General features: G+C 33.4%; 1 protein-coding gene across 5 annotated transcripts in view; it reads right to left on the bottom strand.

Annotated features, from left to right (window-relative positions):
- The window catches only part of SREK1 (splicing regulatory glutamic acid and lysine rich protein 1), a 36,888-nt gene that overhangs the window by 11,866 nt on the left and 8,730 nt on the right, over nucleotides 1-16,292 (bottom strand). For 2 of the 5 annotated variants that reach the window (XM_032144581.2, XM_032144580.3), the window contains exons 2-7: nucleotides 15,083-15,216; nucleotides 9,345-9,460; nucleotides 6,731-6,895; nucleotides 6,412-6,590; nucleotides 5,091-5,221; nucleotides 4,117-4,231 (exon numbers count right to left, since the gene is read on the bottom strand). In XM_032144581.2, the coding sequence (XP_032000472.1) occupies nucleotides 4,117-4,231; nucleotides 5,091-5,221; nucleotides 6,412-6,590; nucleotides 6,731-6,895; nucleotides 9,345-9,460; nucleotides 15,083-15,216 (840 nt within the window). Of the gene's footprint in view, nucleotides 1-4,116; nucleotides 4,232-5,090; nucleotides 5,222-6,411; nucleotides 6,591-6,730; nucleotides 6,896-9,344; nucleotides 9,461-9,746; nucleotides 14,652-15,082; nucleotides 15,217-16,292 lie in introns of those variants that run through there. The other 3 variants (XM_058433886.1, XM_032144583.2, XM_032144585.3) reach the window with 3 other exon arrangements.

The raw sequence follows: 16,292 nt of genomic DNA, 5'->3' as shown, positions 1-16,292 counted from the left end.
GCCACACAGTACCTGTGAGAACTCTGGCTAGTCACTTAACCTCTCCAAGCCTGAGTTTCTTCCTCTATAAAGTGGAGTAGGAATCATACCTGCATCTCTTAGGGCTGTCATGAGGATTACAACTGATGACGTATGTAAAACTGCGTAGTATTCTCTAGCACAAAGTAAATGTTTAAAACTCTTAACTCTCAATGTCATCATCATTAAAAGTTAACATAAATGTAAACTTTATATCTTTATGTACGTATTCCAAGGAAGCTGAATGAACTTCTATAAGTATCCTTTATACAGCTAAAACTCATCTTGATAGTCATGTTTTAATAAATTTAGAACAATTATCAGTAAAAGAAATATCATTGGGCTGGGCACAGTGGCTCACACCTGTAATCCCAGCACTTTGGGAGGCCAAGGCAGGTGGATCACTCGAGGTCAGGATTTCAAGATCAGCCTTGCCAAACACAGTGAAACCCGTCTCCACTAAAAATACAAAAATTAGCTGCGTATGGTGGCATACACCTGTAGTCCCAGTTACTCAGGAAGCTGAGGTGGGAGAATCAATTGAACCCAGGGGGCAGAGGTTGCAGTGAGCCGAGATCGCACCACTGCACTCCAGCCTGAGCAACAGAGCGAGATTCCATCTCAAAAAAAGAAAAGAAAAAAAAAAAAAAAAAAGACCATGCTTTGTGGTATGCTTTGAAACCAGAAAAACCTCCAAATAATCCTCATTAATAATAAAATCTTTTTTGTTTTTAAACACATTTTTCAGTTAGTCAAAATGCTGATTGAAATACTAATCAACATTACAAATCAAAATTTCAATAGCTAATTTCCATTTAAACTATTCGTCTACTATTTGGCTTTAAAAATAATACACAATTGTCTTCATTCCATATATATTTTTTTAGCCTCATTTGGTTCAACATACATTATTTTTTATTTTTTTCCAAAGACCCTAGATAAGAAATCACATTATCATGTTTTTAATACAAGAAGATAATTCATAGCTTGCTGAAATCTTTATCACTAGTACTTAAGAGCCATGAAAGTTAAGGAGTACATGTTAAGACAAAACTGCAAAACTGAGAACATTATTAGTCCATTTATAGATATCCACATAGGGTAATCTTTTAAAGTGCCTTTGCTTCTACACACTTAATAAAAAGTCTTACTATAAGATTTCCGTTTTAAGTTGTCCTTGCTAAAAATGTAACTCTTTTGTTTTCCTCAAAGCAATGCTTTCCAACCTTAAGCAAAACTTACTTTTAAAAATTAAGTATAACTCTCATAAATAAGTTAATAATAAAAAGCACCGATCACTTGGCTTCCAACCTTACCCTGCAGCTGAGATGTCAAAAGACAGTGACTAAGAGTAATTATTACATTTTAACTGTGACGTTAAATATTTTTGTCTACTAAAACTCCCCACTAGTAGTTTTCTGATTAAGAATGCTAAAAGTAGTCAAGAGCAGATCTAATCTAACTAAAGATTTATCATTAGCTCTCATTTTTAATGAGAAATTGTATTATTCTGAATAATGCAAAATCTTACTTTTAAACTGTAAAAAAAACAGCAACTTACCATTATGCTGCATCAAAGTTCATTTGTAAATCAGTTGTTTTCCATTAAAATATTATAAAATGTCTTATAGTTCCTGTGCTAATCTATAAAGGTTACTTAAAATTATAAAAATTATAGTACTATCCATCTTTTCTATGTTTCAATAAATAAAACAGGCATCAAAACTTGGACAAAATGGAAACATACCTCCCTAGTCCTAGCCAAGGTCACAGTGACAAGAAACCCCTTTCTCTCTCTAACCATAAGAAGGGGAAGGAACAGGGAAAGGCAGTGGGGGAGGGTGGGGAGGTAGGAAGCATGGCTCTAGAAGCATTTGAAAATGGTGAAAAAGTAGAAGGTGGGCCTTTAAGTTAAAGGGTTCCCGCAACCCACGCTCATGCTAAGTCTAATAGGTCAGGGTGAGATTCAAGAATATCAACTCCCACTAGCAGAGGAGGAAATGTCAAGAAAGGCCTATCATCCCCTTCCTGGTTTCTGGGGGATAGTGGGATCCTTCCAGGTCAGAATCTTTAAGTTAAATGTTTTTAGGTAAGGAATTTTTTTTTTCTCATTTAAAGATAACTCATTCTCTCTTTTGCATTTGTTCATGAACTTAAGGCTACATGTTTCCACATGCATGCACAAAAACAGAATATGCTGACAAAAATATGTATGTATGTATATATGCCAGTTAAGAACACGTATACCACGCCTGTAATCCCAGCACTTTTGGAGGCCAAGGCGGGAGGATCGCTTGAGCTCAGGAGTTCAAGACGAACCTGGGCAGTATGATAAAACCCCGTTTCTACAAAAAATACAAAATTAGCCAGGCGTGGTGGTGCGTATCTGTGGCTCAGCTACTCGAGAAGCTGAAGGGGGAGGATCACTTGTGCCTGGGAGGTGGAGGCTGCAGTGAGCCGAGATCAAGCTACTGCACTCCAGCCTGGGTAACAGACTGAAACTGCCATCTCGAAAAAAAAAAAAGGAACATATATACATTATTTCTAATGCTACGTAGACATTTTGTGTACATTTGTACAGACAAATCTACATAAAGCACACAAAACTTCACTTAGATCATCAAAGAAACAACAATTTTATTCATCAAGTTTTGGCTTGTTCCAGTCTTGGACATTAGCTCTCCCTTACAATCAACACAATACGAGATTCAGGTCATCAGTCTTCCTCAGAAAAGAAGTTGTAATATTACTCTTCAGCCCAATTCTATTATTTCCTTGATCTCCTTTACCCTCACCACATCCTGTCAACATATAGAAATATCCACAGTCTAGTACCACTGCAGCTTCTGTTCCACTATCGTTTCCTGATTCTGGCCTCTGCTGCACTGCCTTATTCTTGTATGTGAAACAACCTCCTTCACTTGGTTCTGAAAGTGTCTTACTGTAAGTCCTTGGATAAAGGCAGTAAAACCATATTCCAAAGGAGATTTTGCAAACGAAGAATAGACAAGTATACACTAGTGTATCTGGTGTATACTTGTTTACTAGAATCTAAGAAAGAACATCCTATTTTTCCTCATTCTTTGAATCTCCTTGACCAACACACACACACACATAAAAAAAACAAAGTAAACTGAGCCTGCTGGTAAAAACAATGTAAAACAAACTGGTTCCTTTTCCCTGCCCCAAATCCTTTCTCCTTCTTTAAAACCCCAACATACACAGATACACTCTTCCCTCCCTGCTCTCTCAAGACATACATATGAGTACGTATGTACACGTAACATGCAATTAGGATCCACTATACATACTTTCACATTTCAACAACAGCCCCCTCCGTACCTTAAAAAAGACAACAAAATTTGTAACTTTAGTAATGATCTTTAGGGTACTTCCAATTAGGATGGTATTGCCAAGCTTGCATTTTAAGGTCCCCTTTATACCAAAGACAAAGAAATGACAGATAAAGAAAATCAAAAGGACAAAGCTATGATCAAAAATAAGATAAACAGAGCTTAAGCAAAGTACTACAACTGAAGCTGAAACTGCAAGTACTCCTGTGTTTCAGGTCCAAAAGTGGGCAGAGGAGGCTCTTATCACCAGCAATACCAAGGACTCAAAGTGTTCCTTTGGATACGTGGTACTGAAAATAGGGAATTGTGTGAAAGATCTGGGGTGGTGCTCCCCAGACTTGGAATAGACTGGGAAAACAAAACAAAAAAGCTGCAACTTGAGCAATTATTTTCAGCATGGTCACTAAGTATGTTCCCTTTTCTCAATATAAAGAACGAAAACAGCTTTTGTCACTTCTATATAAAGACTAGTTTACTCTTAGAAAAATCTGGAATAGAGTATCTTTAGACACAAAACTAACTTCTAAAAACAAAGATAAGTTCAAATATTTAAAAATTAAGTATCATTAGACAAAATTTCATTCTCTACAGTATTACAACTAGAACAATATTTAATGGTAACCACACTTCAGGTGTACACTACTAAAATTTCTAACTTCTGATATTCTGACGAAAACTCATAAAATCTTAATATTTTAAATACAAAACTAAAATAAAATTTAAATAAGACAGCAGAAATTCTCACCTGTGTTTTGATTGTGATCTTTTCCTTCTAGAATGGGATTTTGAGCTAGACCTGGATTTTGAGCGAGTATGGGAACGAGATCGACCGCCTTTTCTTTCATTGCTCTTTCCAGACTCTGGGAGGAAAAAATCACTTTGCAGTGTAAGCTCAGAACAATTAAAGATCCCAGTTAATAATCAGGCACAAGTGGAATGTACCACATATAGTGCAAGGGGCCTACTCTCTGTACATCCTCCTCCTTCAGAAACATCCAAGAAAGTCATTGCATAAACTCGTTGAGTGCAGCCACCCTGCAGCAGTACATATAAACCAGATGATTATAAACAGCTGTTCGTAATATTTTGTTGCTGCCGTAACGTACGATTATAACATGTCTGTAATTCCTGTGACAGTGATTTTAAGTCCTTTCTCCACCCATTCAGCTAGAATTGAAGCTTAAATTCTGAGTGTTGATTTAGAAAATCTGCTCAAATGTAAACCAGCTAGATGTTTTTAGAATGGGTTTTTAAATTATTTTCATTAGCAACACAAAAGTTTGAATAGGTGTTCCTTTACCTTACTAAAATACAGTATCTGTATTTTTTTCTAAATCACGGGCTCTCTTTTCTATTTTTAAAATTAAAATGTTGAGGAAAAGTAAACCTGCTGAGCAGTAACGTTTTAAATATATTTACTGTTTTTAGCCTTGCAATAACATTTTTGCTTTCAACAAATCACTTCTGAGCACTGATTTTGCTATGAAAATACAGAGCTGATTAGCTCAGACTAAAGTGCCTCAATTCAGTATCACAGAAAAAGATAAAATATGGGCTAAGTTATTCTTTGACATGAGTATGCTACTTACTATTTCTTGAGTTTCAGTCTTCTTGTTTGTAAAATGAAGTGACTGAACAAGATGATTTCTAAAATTCCTTCCAGTTCTAAGATTCTATGATCTTTAAATTATGACCTATGTAACAACGTTATGGACTTACCTGGTTCAATAGCTGCTGAGATAAATGACTGAGCTTCTCGTACTCGCTTCATTACTTCTTCTAACTCCTTAGCTGCAGCCTGAGGTGTCATCTCAGGGGGTTTTACTATTGCATTGTTGGAGTGATTTATTCTAAATTAAAAATATTAGCATATCACAAATACACACCACATTTTATAAAACATGAAACAAACATTTATATGATACACATATTTATAAACGTGAGGACATCTCAGAAGCACATAAGAATGATATACAGAATAACCAAAAGCAACCTCAAAACTATGATTAATCTCTCATCCTCACTTCCTATCATTCCTTGCTAATACAACCAAAAGCAGGGAGAAAAGAAAAATTGAACCCTAGCTAACTTAATTCAAACAGACTAGATTAAGTGCTTTTCCATAGCTTAGAATTAAAATAAATTAAAATGCTGATACCAATATGAAAATGAATCATTTCTATTTTCAGATCAAAAGATCTTACTGATATCCTGTACACTCTAGAAGGGAAAGCTACCTGTATATCATATTATGTACACCATTTTAACCAACGCTGAACCATGGCTGAGTTAGACATAGCTTTGAATGTGCAAGGCATCTGATAAAACTCTTCCTCTACTAGGTAAGAGTGACTTCTCTGATATACATGAATGGATATTATGTGTCTTGCTTTACCCCTTCCACACTGAGAAGACAAGTACCCACTAAAAACTTATCCTTAACAGAAAAATCCTGATCAAATTGTACAACTAAAGCAATCTATGCAATTCAAGCAAAACTATATTTGCCTCAACAATCTGCATGATATAGAATTTCTGGTCCAGAGTATCTCGAAGGCCATTATCAATGTTTTACAAACAAGGATGTAAGCAAACCTCAAAAGTCAAAATTTCTGGTTTAAAACATTTCTGGGCACTTATAATTTCCTTCTGTAGATTTTGAATTTACCACAGTTGTTACTGGAAGTACTATAGTTCAACCCACATGTTAAGTTGCTCAATTAGTTTAGAGTCATAATGTAAAACCAACCTGACTTATTAAAGTTTATGGAAAAAGACCTACAACCGTTATGCAGGGTATATAAATAATGTTAACACTGAATTAGACCCTAGAAAACAGAAAATGAGAAAATAAATGTCTCTAAATAAAGGAATTTAAAGACTAAAATGGTATCTCATGTATTTCATTTATACTTAACACAAAGTCTTCCTTTCCACAAATTGCCAATTACTATTAAAAAGAAAAAAAAGCCTTCATTACATCAAAAATACTTTAAATTTTTTCAAAATCATTAAAATTTCTTTGTTTAGGATTTCTTACTTCAGTGGCCTGTCTCCAAACATAACTCCATTAAAAGCAAGGGCCCTTGGTACAGAATTTTGGTCTGCAAATTCCACAAAAGCAAACCGAGTTGGCTGAGTCTCATCACCTGCCATCCGCACAAACTTCACTTCTCCAACTTGTTTAAAAAATTCAAGTAGTTGATCAGCTGTCGTTGTCTAAGGAAACAAAGTGACACTCTGATAAAATATATCCATTTAAAAAATCAGGTAAATATTACTGTATCCACTGATACGATTTTTAAGAAGAGAAAAAGAATAAGGGCTACTGCTGCTTTGTTTCTTCTTAAGTTAGTTACCTGGGAATTCAGATTTCCAACATAAACCGTTCTCCTAATTTCATCTATTTTGGAAGGATCCACGTTTCCCATAAGTGGTGGCTGTGGTATCTCTCCAAGTGTTGCAATGTTGGGGTCTAGTGCTGCTGCTGGTATAGCTCCCAAACTGCTAAGTGAAACACCAAGCTATCGAAAGAAGAAAAAAAACACACAGAACACATATTTTCTATTAGTATCCAAAGCTACCATTCTCTAATCTTGAAAAGAATGAACTAACTCAACAAGAATGAAAGGAGACTAGGGACTCCAAACTTTCAGTCATATATATGTCTGACTTATTAAAAGTAAGGTCACATTAGTTTTAAATGTAATTCGAAATATATTTTACTGTCTGGATATTTTCGCCACTTTTAAACTTGACCCTAAAAAATAGGCTGTTTCTCATTACTTGTGGTAGCTACGTTCTATAGTTTCCACGAACAATGGGTTATTGAATATTGAACCATTATTCCTAGGGAAAATACAGGCTGAAGTTCCTACAAGCCTCTGGTCACATTTACATTAATTAATAAAATATTTAACCTTATTTTATATGTGCTTCTGTTTAAAGACACCTTAGCTGTTATATATTGTCGGTTCATCAACACTGAACTCACAGTCAGCAGCGCTACAACTCAGGCCTGAATGAAGCTTATCTAATACATGTATTTAATATTTTCTCCATGAGGTGCTTCACAATCTCCCTGTACTTAGGAACACTACACAGCAGTTTGGCACTACACTTGTGGGCCCACCTTAACAGTGAAATCACCAACAAAAAGCACAATTCAAAGAACATAGCACTAAACAGACTGCATGCTTGTTTACAGCCTGAGTGCCAAAACAAGAAGACTTCGACCTCCGTGCATATAGACAAACCCAAATTTTTCATCACTCTGTGTCCACAAACGACCACAAAAGTGCTCCAACTGTTGATGTGGGGATTTCAAAAAAATTTTACTCACTAAGTGAATTCAAAAATACAGAATTCACAAAGAATGAGAATCAACTGTACCTTGGTCATTAAAAAACACAGATTGTATGAGTTCCTAATAGTCAACAATTATCATGGCATCGAATTTAACTGAGGTAGTAACTTAATCCTTTTATCAACCCTAAGAAATGAGTATTATTATCATGCTGAAAGTTCACCTAAGAAAATATATCTAAAATATTGAGACCTTATTTATGCCATGGTAGGAAAAGGACAAAAACCTTAAAAAAAACTTTGAATGATCTTTCTATAGCATTACTAAATTCAGTTTTTACTTTCAGCATTAAGGAACGTATTATTTTTAATGTGAATGTAAATTAGAAGAAATATAAGATCTCAGAATTTGAAAACAGAAAAAATTTTTCAGAATAAATGAAAAGAGCTTTCAAGGAAAAAAAGACAACTGTTTTCATTTCCACTTATGCTATTAGAGAACATTTTGACCATTAATGACTATATATACAAATACGATACAGAACTAAGATTTAACAACTGTTAAGTAATGGCACTTGCTAACGGTGAAAACGGAAGTTTATGAAATCAATGTCACTTCTTATCACAGCAGCCAGTCTGATCTTTTTAAAACATGTCAAATCATGTCATATACCTGCTTAAAACCCATCAATGATTTCTAATTACCTTAAGAATAAAATTAGAACCCCTCTTTCCATGGTCTAAAAAGCCCTACCATAATCTGTGTCCTATCTATCCCCTCCAATCTCAAACACTCATGACCCTCACTCACTATGCTTCAACCATACTGACCACCATTCTGTTCCTTGAACACATAAGTTCAATTAAAAAACATTTCCCCCCAAGAATCAGAATGCAGGTCTTTAGCATAGCAATGTTATGTAAAAACTACAAATCTAAAATTTTGCACTTCAAAATTTCAGAAACCACTCTTACAATCTAGATAAATTAACAACAATCACATAGCTCATTTCTTAGTTCAATCCCTATCCAACACCACAAAGCTAGATTCAACTTCCAATTAAGGCAAGCTTTGTATTTTGTTTTAGGTTGTCTTTTGAAGAAAAATGGCACTTCTTTTAAAATAAATATGGCCAGAATTTTTTAAGCAAAAACCAAGAGCCAGTAATGGTAACATCCTTTTTTAATCCCACTTGGAAATCACAAAGGAAGCATTACTAAATTATGATTTAATTCTGCATAGTTAATGGAAAAATATTTTGCCATGTTTTCACCTTATTACATTTTCTCAAAATCAGACACCTATTTTTTCCCATTACCAAAGTTGTGTATCATTTCACGTATTTTAAATGGATTTAATCCTCATTAACTGAGAAATACAACTACCTAGATCCTCTATGCTATCCAAAATATTGAGTTTTAATAACTGATTTTCTAGTGAATAATCTAGTTGGGTTCTCAAATTTAAATGAATCCCCTATTACTTCAGGAGTAAATCCAAAACGCAGCGTAAGTCAGTGATAAAGTGGGAAAAAAAAGTTTAAGCAGTGATTTTGAATCCTATTAAAAAAAAGAAGATCCAAATGCAAATAATCTGAAGCTCTCTATTCAACTGGTCACACACAGTTGAACGTTCACCTCTTTCATAAGAGAGCTCATAGTACTTACAGTAGTCAAAGGATTTGGGGTCGGTATTGGAAGCAATCCTGCACCAGGCATCAGACTTGTCATGGTTGGGGCAGGAGCCAATAAAGAGAGGGCTTTGGATTCCTCTGGGATTTTACCTGCAGAGGCAAGTTCCAAACATTACAAAAAGCAGAAACACCACACAAACTTTACACTATGATTTTACAATTACCCTTGCAGTTAAAAAATAATAATAATAAATGAATCTATCTATCAGATCCGTATAAAGAAATAAATAAGAACTTAAGTCTTTCCTTTTATCCTGCTCTACTAGGAAAAATAAAAGTGAGCAAAACTTCAAATATTAACAATCTCATTAATGGAATATTATTTTAAAAATTGAATAATGTAGACAATTATTTAACACTTTGAGCTATGGGTCACCTGTACTGGAAACTTAATGTTCATGAACCAAACGATATCAAGCATGGACGCTTTCCCAGGACGGTGTTTTCGCGGTGATCGAAAGTTGTGTTACACATGACAACCGTTCGTGTTGGCTGCATCACTAATAGCACACAGAACATCAGATACAGAAAAGAAGAACATTTTTTAAAGTTTAATCCCCAGAAATGGCAAATAACCAAATTAGTCAAAAAAAAGAAAAAGAAAAAACAAATATGTGCGAATTGAAATTTCTTAATGAGTGCCCCTATCCTGTTACTGAAACTACCTATTTGTGATGCAAACAATTTTGATAACCCTCCAACAGATTCCATTTAATTTCAAGTAGAAAACAAAAACTTACTCCATGTAATCAACTTCAACGTAAAAGGAAGCCTACATCCATTCAGTTAATAAGGCATCTCACCAACATCAGAGATGCCTAAAAGAATTCAGTTCCAAAAAATATGCCTTGGGAAACTACTAAAAATGTTTTAGGAAAAAAAAAGTTCCCTGGTTTCAGAAAACTTCTTACTAACTTTTAGAACCAATTTATGTATACTTATCTGAAGGGGGAGGTTAATGCCTTAAAGCTTGCTTAAAAACATTTTAATTGCCTAATAACAATAGTAACATTAAAATAATCTAATAACACTCAGTAGGAAAAAACTCCCTACAACCTAAAAAAACGAAAAACTTACTCTGAAATAAGTACGATTTGTCATATTCATTGCTGAATTCTAATCAATTACTTCTGATAAGGACTGCAACTTGCCCATTATTTTTCCTTATCCCCCTTAGGCAAAAAAAAAAAAAATTCCTAAATAGTTGACTACATGTGGATATATTTAGAAGAACACTCATGTGGTAGCTGGTAAAGCATTTCTATTATTAATTCTCCAAAAGTGTTTTAAAAGACAATGCACAAAATCATGCTAAACTGAAATACAGCATATGCAGTAAATTTTCACAAGCAGCATGCCTGGTTTCAGTTGTAAAAATATTTAAAACAACCACATGTGCAGAGATAAATCCCTAAACAACATTATCTGAATATATCTTTAAACATGGATGGAACTCAAGTCGGAATTTAAAACTTGATTTAAATAATGGCTATGCCTTATCTATAGGAAGCAAATAAAACCTACTATTTTCTACCTTTGCAGCATCTAAGTTTATATTACTTTACTACTTTCAAAAACAAAGTTATCTTTATTATTTCAGTAAAAATTCTGGAGAACAGATTTCTTAACATGCATCAACAAAAGGCAGGTAGGCCTTATTAAAAACATCAAATAACAATAATCTGCTTTATATGTATTAGTTATTGGTATTAACACATGTATTTATATATACCCACATATACACTATACTATTTATATTGATTTCACCTGTCTTATGTTATAAATTGGTATTATCTTAAAAGGTTTGTAAAACCTGAACGTTCTTGATAAATTGAGGTTTGAGGCAGAAACTCCATCTTCACTACGTTAATGTATGCACCTAAAGAAACTAAGTTCTAATCTAGTAATGTTCCAAATTTAATATTACTTGTCCTTTAATAAGCAAAACTACCTATTGAAGACATTGTAGAAAGACTATACAAACAAAAAGGGTATTCAACACTGGCCAAAAGTTGACTACTTAGTATTATGAAGTCTTTCACTTTTAGCTTAAATATCAGTAGGTTGTCAGACTCTCACTGCCTTTCAAAAGTGTATACTACTATAAATATAGTATACTACTATAAATGTATAACTCCACTATAAGCACATTTTTTAATAAATTAACTTTTAATTACCATTCTAATTACTCTATATACTTATTCTAATTACCTAAAGGTAATGGTAAAAGTACTTTAAGAAAAAGCTCCATTGCTTAATTTCCAAGATAGAATTCTACCAAATTTACCCTCCAAATAACAGAGCTTATAAAAGTATAAAACAAATAAGCATTTAGCATTTTTCCCAAACTATACTCCTCAAAGTCAACTGAGGAAAACATCTCTCACAGTATTAAAGTAATAGTCCTAATCTCAGAATCCATTTAGAAGCTAGTAACCTCTGAAAAATATTCAACAAAAAATTCAAGCTAACAAAAACCTACACACAAATAAGTAAGTTTCTCAAATATCCATTCCCCACATAGGCAACAAAAAGTCTTCGTAAGTCAAGGAAATAATTTCTATAATAAATAACCATCATAAAAACGAGAGGCTCTTCTCTACTCCCAGATTGTTATATTTACTTATTTTCCTTGATGATTTTGTATGCCTAAAATTCCAGGGGGAAGGACAAAAATTAGAAGCTATCAGTTTTTATGAGAGATGTAGACTAGGGGGAAAAAAACTAGAAAAATGTTGCGCTGAGATCACAAAGTGTTCCTGAGATACTTATCAGTGTTTTAATGTTGCAAGAATAAAATGTACCTTATCAGTCCATACACACGAATTAAGACTCACAATGAGCTTCACAACACTGTATCCTAATTTACCACATGAAAATTTGCTTTATCTTAAGGTTGAGCTCTACTAATCATCTCCCAATATAATTTGCAACACATTATGAACCCTTAATGAAATACCATTTACAAAGAACTGGGAAAACCAGCTCACAAGTTAAAGTGAAAGAGATTTAACAAAACAAAAACAAAAACAAAAACAAAAAAAGGGACAAAATAAAGAAAAAGAAATGAAATTAAAGTAAAACAATAAAAAACAGAGACAGGGCGTCCATCTTCTGCGGTTCAGACTCCGATCTCATTTCCCCAATGAAGGTTTCACTTGACGGCAGGTTTAGTGGCATGGCAAACAATGCCTAACTCAGGCAAGTGTAACAGGTCTGCCTTGGCCAGTCTAGTCATCTAATAATGCACAAATATCACATAGAGAAAACATACAAAACCAAATTAATAGTCAAAATCCATCTACCAGAAAATGTGGACATAAAGTTATGACTGATGATTAGGCTGACACCCTTGTTATGTTTGACCGTATTTTTTTCTACGTGTTAACATTTATCAAAAGAAATCTGAAATGCACGCAACAACAAAAAGAGGTCATATTTGGACAAGTATAATGAAAGCATATTTTATTTTGAAATGGCATGTTTTATTAACAAAGGCTAAGGCTTAATATGCATGAAACTGTTACACATCAAATGTTACTTTTACAGCTTAGGATCTTCTCACATTACTGTCTACACTAAAAAACAGCAATTCAAAGAAACTGAAAAAACTTCTTAAATTTTTTTCTATGGTTTTTCTCACTTATGTCATGATGCTGTTTGTTCATCAAGGAAAGGATGCATTCAGTGAGGTCAACACAACACTGCTTGCTTACAGCACCACAGCACATCTCCTCTTACAGAACTTACTCCACTGGAATACTTTCCTTTGGTTATTTCACACTCACTCTGCTATCTTTTTTAGTACAATAATGCACTATTTCTTTGCTTGTAGTGCATAATCAGTATTTTAACAGCTCACTGTGAAATTCTTGAGGTTCCATAAATTCATCTCTGCCGTATTTAATACAACTAATGAAAAACGTATATCTGAATGTTTCACCAATACCAACTGCAGGTTAGTGTTTCAAAATATTTACTTACTTATAACTAAATTGCAATAAAAGTATGCTTAAATTTTTCTGTTCAAAAACAGTAAAACTGTCCAAATTGTAATATTAAAAACATTAAAAAGGTACATCTGACTGTGCATTTATTCATCTCTATCAAGTAAAATAAACAATGAAAGGGACATCTACATGCCCATCATCTTGAACATTTATAACAAAATACAGTAGGGCTTCTCAGACATATGAAAGATTCTATGGGAATATAGCAGGTTCCAACCAAGCAACACTGATAAAATTCTTCCTTCCAATTCAGTAATAAGCTAACATAATAAAAGATCCAGTGTTATTGGTGGTATTAATTTTCTGATAATTAATATTCCAGTTTAATAAACCTTTTACCTGATTTCTTTTTTCCCATGCAGTTTCCCTCAGTATGAAATTTCACTACAAAGTTTGTAGAACGAAACCATTCACCAGCTCCTTTCCCACCTCACCAATTTGGGGCTTACTGTAGCCTTACAGATCAGCAGATAAAGATATATTTGGCCAATAATTAACTTTAATCCATTTTTATCTCTTCCCTACCCACTCTAATCCCCAAGCATGGGAAAGACACTTCCAAATTTATCTGAAAAATACTGAGAATGTCCTATTCTGGGACTTAAAAAATACAAGCCTGGTACTCACTGTATTAGACTGTAATGTTTTTGACATCCCAGAACAGGCATTCTGAAATAAGCATAAAACCTTGAAAGTGCAGCAAACCGCTTATTATATATTATTTTAATGTCAGCCTGGCCACTAAAAGAGGTTTTAAAAATTACATATGAAAGCCCATCAAACTGTTTTCCATAAACCTTTATGTTTAAAACAGTTTCAGTTACAATCATCCACCAGAGAAAATCTACTTTAAGACATTTTAATTTATAACAACCCAATTCTAAAATCCTGTACACATGCTAGTCAGTGCTCTGAATAAAAGTTAATTACACACCAGAAGTGTCAAAATTCAGCACAGAGCCACGTGAGTGGCTCTGTAAACAGAAGTTACTAAAAAATATTAGTAATAATTAGTTCTTAAAGCAGTTTAGGTCATAAAATTTAATGGATACTTCAAGGCCTTTGTTCCTATCTTCAACAACTATTTCCTTCATAGAGGCTTTGGAAAATTGCTTTCCTTTTTTTCCAACACTCCTCCTGCCCTTTTTGGGGCCAATAAAAGAAAAAATTAAATTCCAGTTGCAAAGCAAACAATTACATTGAATATAAAATAATGATCTCATAGTAACAATTAAGGTAAATTACCTTAAGAGTGTACTTGAAAGTATAAATTACAAATATTTTTCTTATAAATATCACTTAACTCCAATTTGCCAAAATGTGTACACTGTTTTCATTTGTAATAGTATTAATATTGAACACACAGGGTAAATGCTTCTTTATGCATTTAAAATAATTTCCCATATCAATTATTTTTTTAATTTCAGAAAGCTTTCTTTGCAATCTGCAAATTGACTACAGAAAGCCAAAGCAAACCAGAAGCCAATTTATGAATGTTAAATTGTAAAATCTCAAATGTACATGTCATAAATTAACCATTTTAATATTACTATTAGGTAAAAATGTTTACCTTCTCCAAATTTCATTCTTACTTTCATACACACACCAAGAGTACTGTCTACTTGCCAATCTCTAGGAAAGCTAAAGGCAATAACAGACAGGACAGAAATTCAAATAAGAAGAAAAAAAGCGAGATACCAACCTTCTGCACAAGGAACAACTATCAGAGCTCTGTCAATAAAAACCGTGTTAGTTAGATGCTGGGCCACGCCAACACTTGATGGATCACGAAACTTAACATAACATACTTTGGAGGAAAAAGCAAGAGGTGCGTTGCTGCAAGATAAAAAGAAAACAATTGAACTAATAAACATTTGCTTAGTTTTATCATTTTCACTTAAAATTTCTTTCTTAATCTTTACGTAATCTTACGAAATTAAGACTTAAAAACTTTTTGTTATTAAGGATCATTAACACATAAAATAGTGAAACTTAGTCATTTAATGGTGATTTGTCTACCACGACAGAAGGCAATCCAGGCAGGCCTACTGCCTTACTTGTAAAACTTGGAACTCAAATTAATCAATCCTTAATCTGAGTGAAATGTAAAAAAAGCTAATTTAACCCAAAAATTAACTCAAAAAGTGTATCATATGTAAGCAAAAATCCCTTTATAAAAGCTCCAATCCTCAAGATTTCAAATTTTATCATTCCAATTCTTCCTAAATGTGTTGCCCAAGCATTTACATCACTAAAAAACTTCACAATAGTCTTAGAAACAATCAGGTAATATGGAATTTAAATTAAGGTCTTTTGCATACACCAGAGCTGGGCAGTGATAAGATTTTCCAGACAAAAGATTTTACAAACAAAATCTTACATATTTAATAGGCAACACAGACTCTAACTGGACCTACTTGTTCAGTTTAATCCAGGCAGGCAGATAGTAAAAATGAACCAGACAAAGCACAAATGAAAGGAACTTTTCCTAGAATACATCCTGTTAGATTCGAAAATATACTATCCTCATGCATAATCATTTTGTCAGCCTATCCCCATAATTACTTTTCATTAAAATCTGTAATTGTCTTTAGCAGGAAAAAAGAGACCAAAACTTAAGTATATACATAATCTGTAATAAAGATTTTATATTAAAATCTATTTGAAACATTTAAGATTTTTCACATTAAAAAAAGAGAGATCACTTAAAATTTTCACACTAAAAAAAGAGATCACTTAAAAAATATATATGACTTAATAGTCATTTACTTTTGTTTACAAAACAGGAAAGAAAACTGACTACAATTCCGGAACTAGTAAATGGCAAAGTTAACATCTAATGTCTAATCATCTAATTCCAAACTTCATGCAACTGTAATCATTCAACTAATCAAGAATCTTTAAACCATTCT

The sequence above is a fragment of the Hylobates moloch genome, unplaced genomic scaffold (assembly GCF_009828535.3).
Source record: "Hylobates moloch isolate HMO894 unplaced genomic scaffold, HMol_V3 SCAFFOLD_23, whole genome shotgun sequence".
NCBI classification, from domain to species: Eukaryota; Metazoa; Chordata; class Mammalia; order Primates; family Hylobatidae; genus Hylobates; species Hylobates moloch.
Note: the sequence above shows the minus strand (reverse complement) of the source record. Positions and strands in the feature narration are given on the sequence as shown.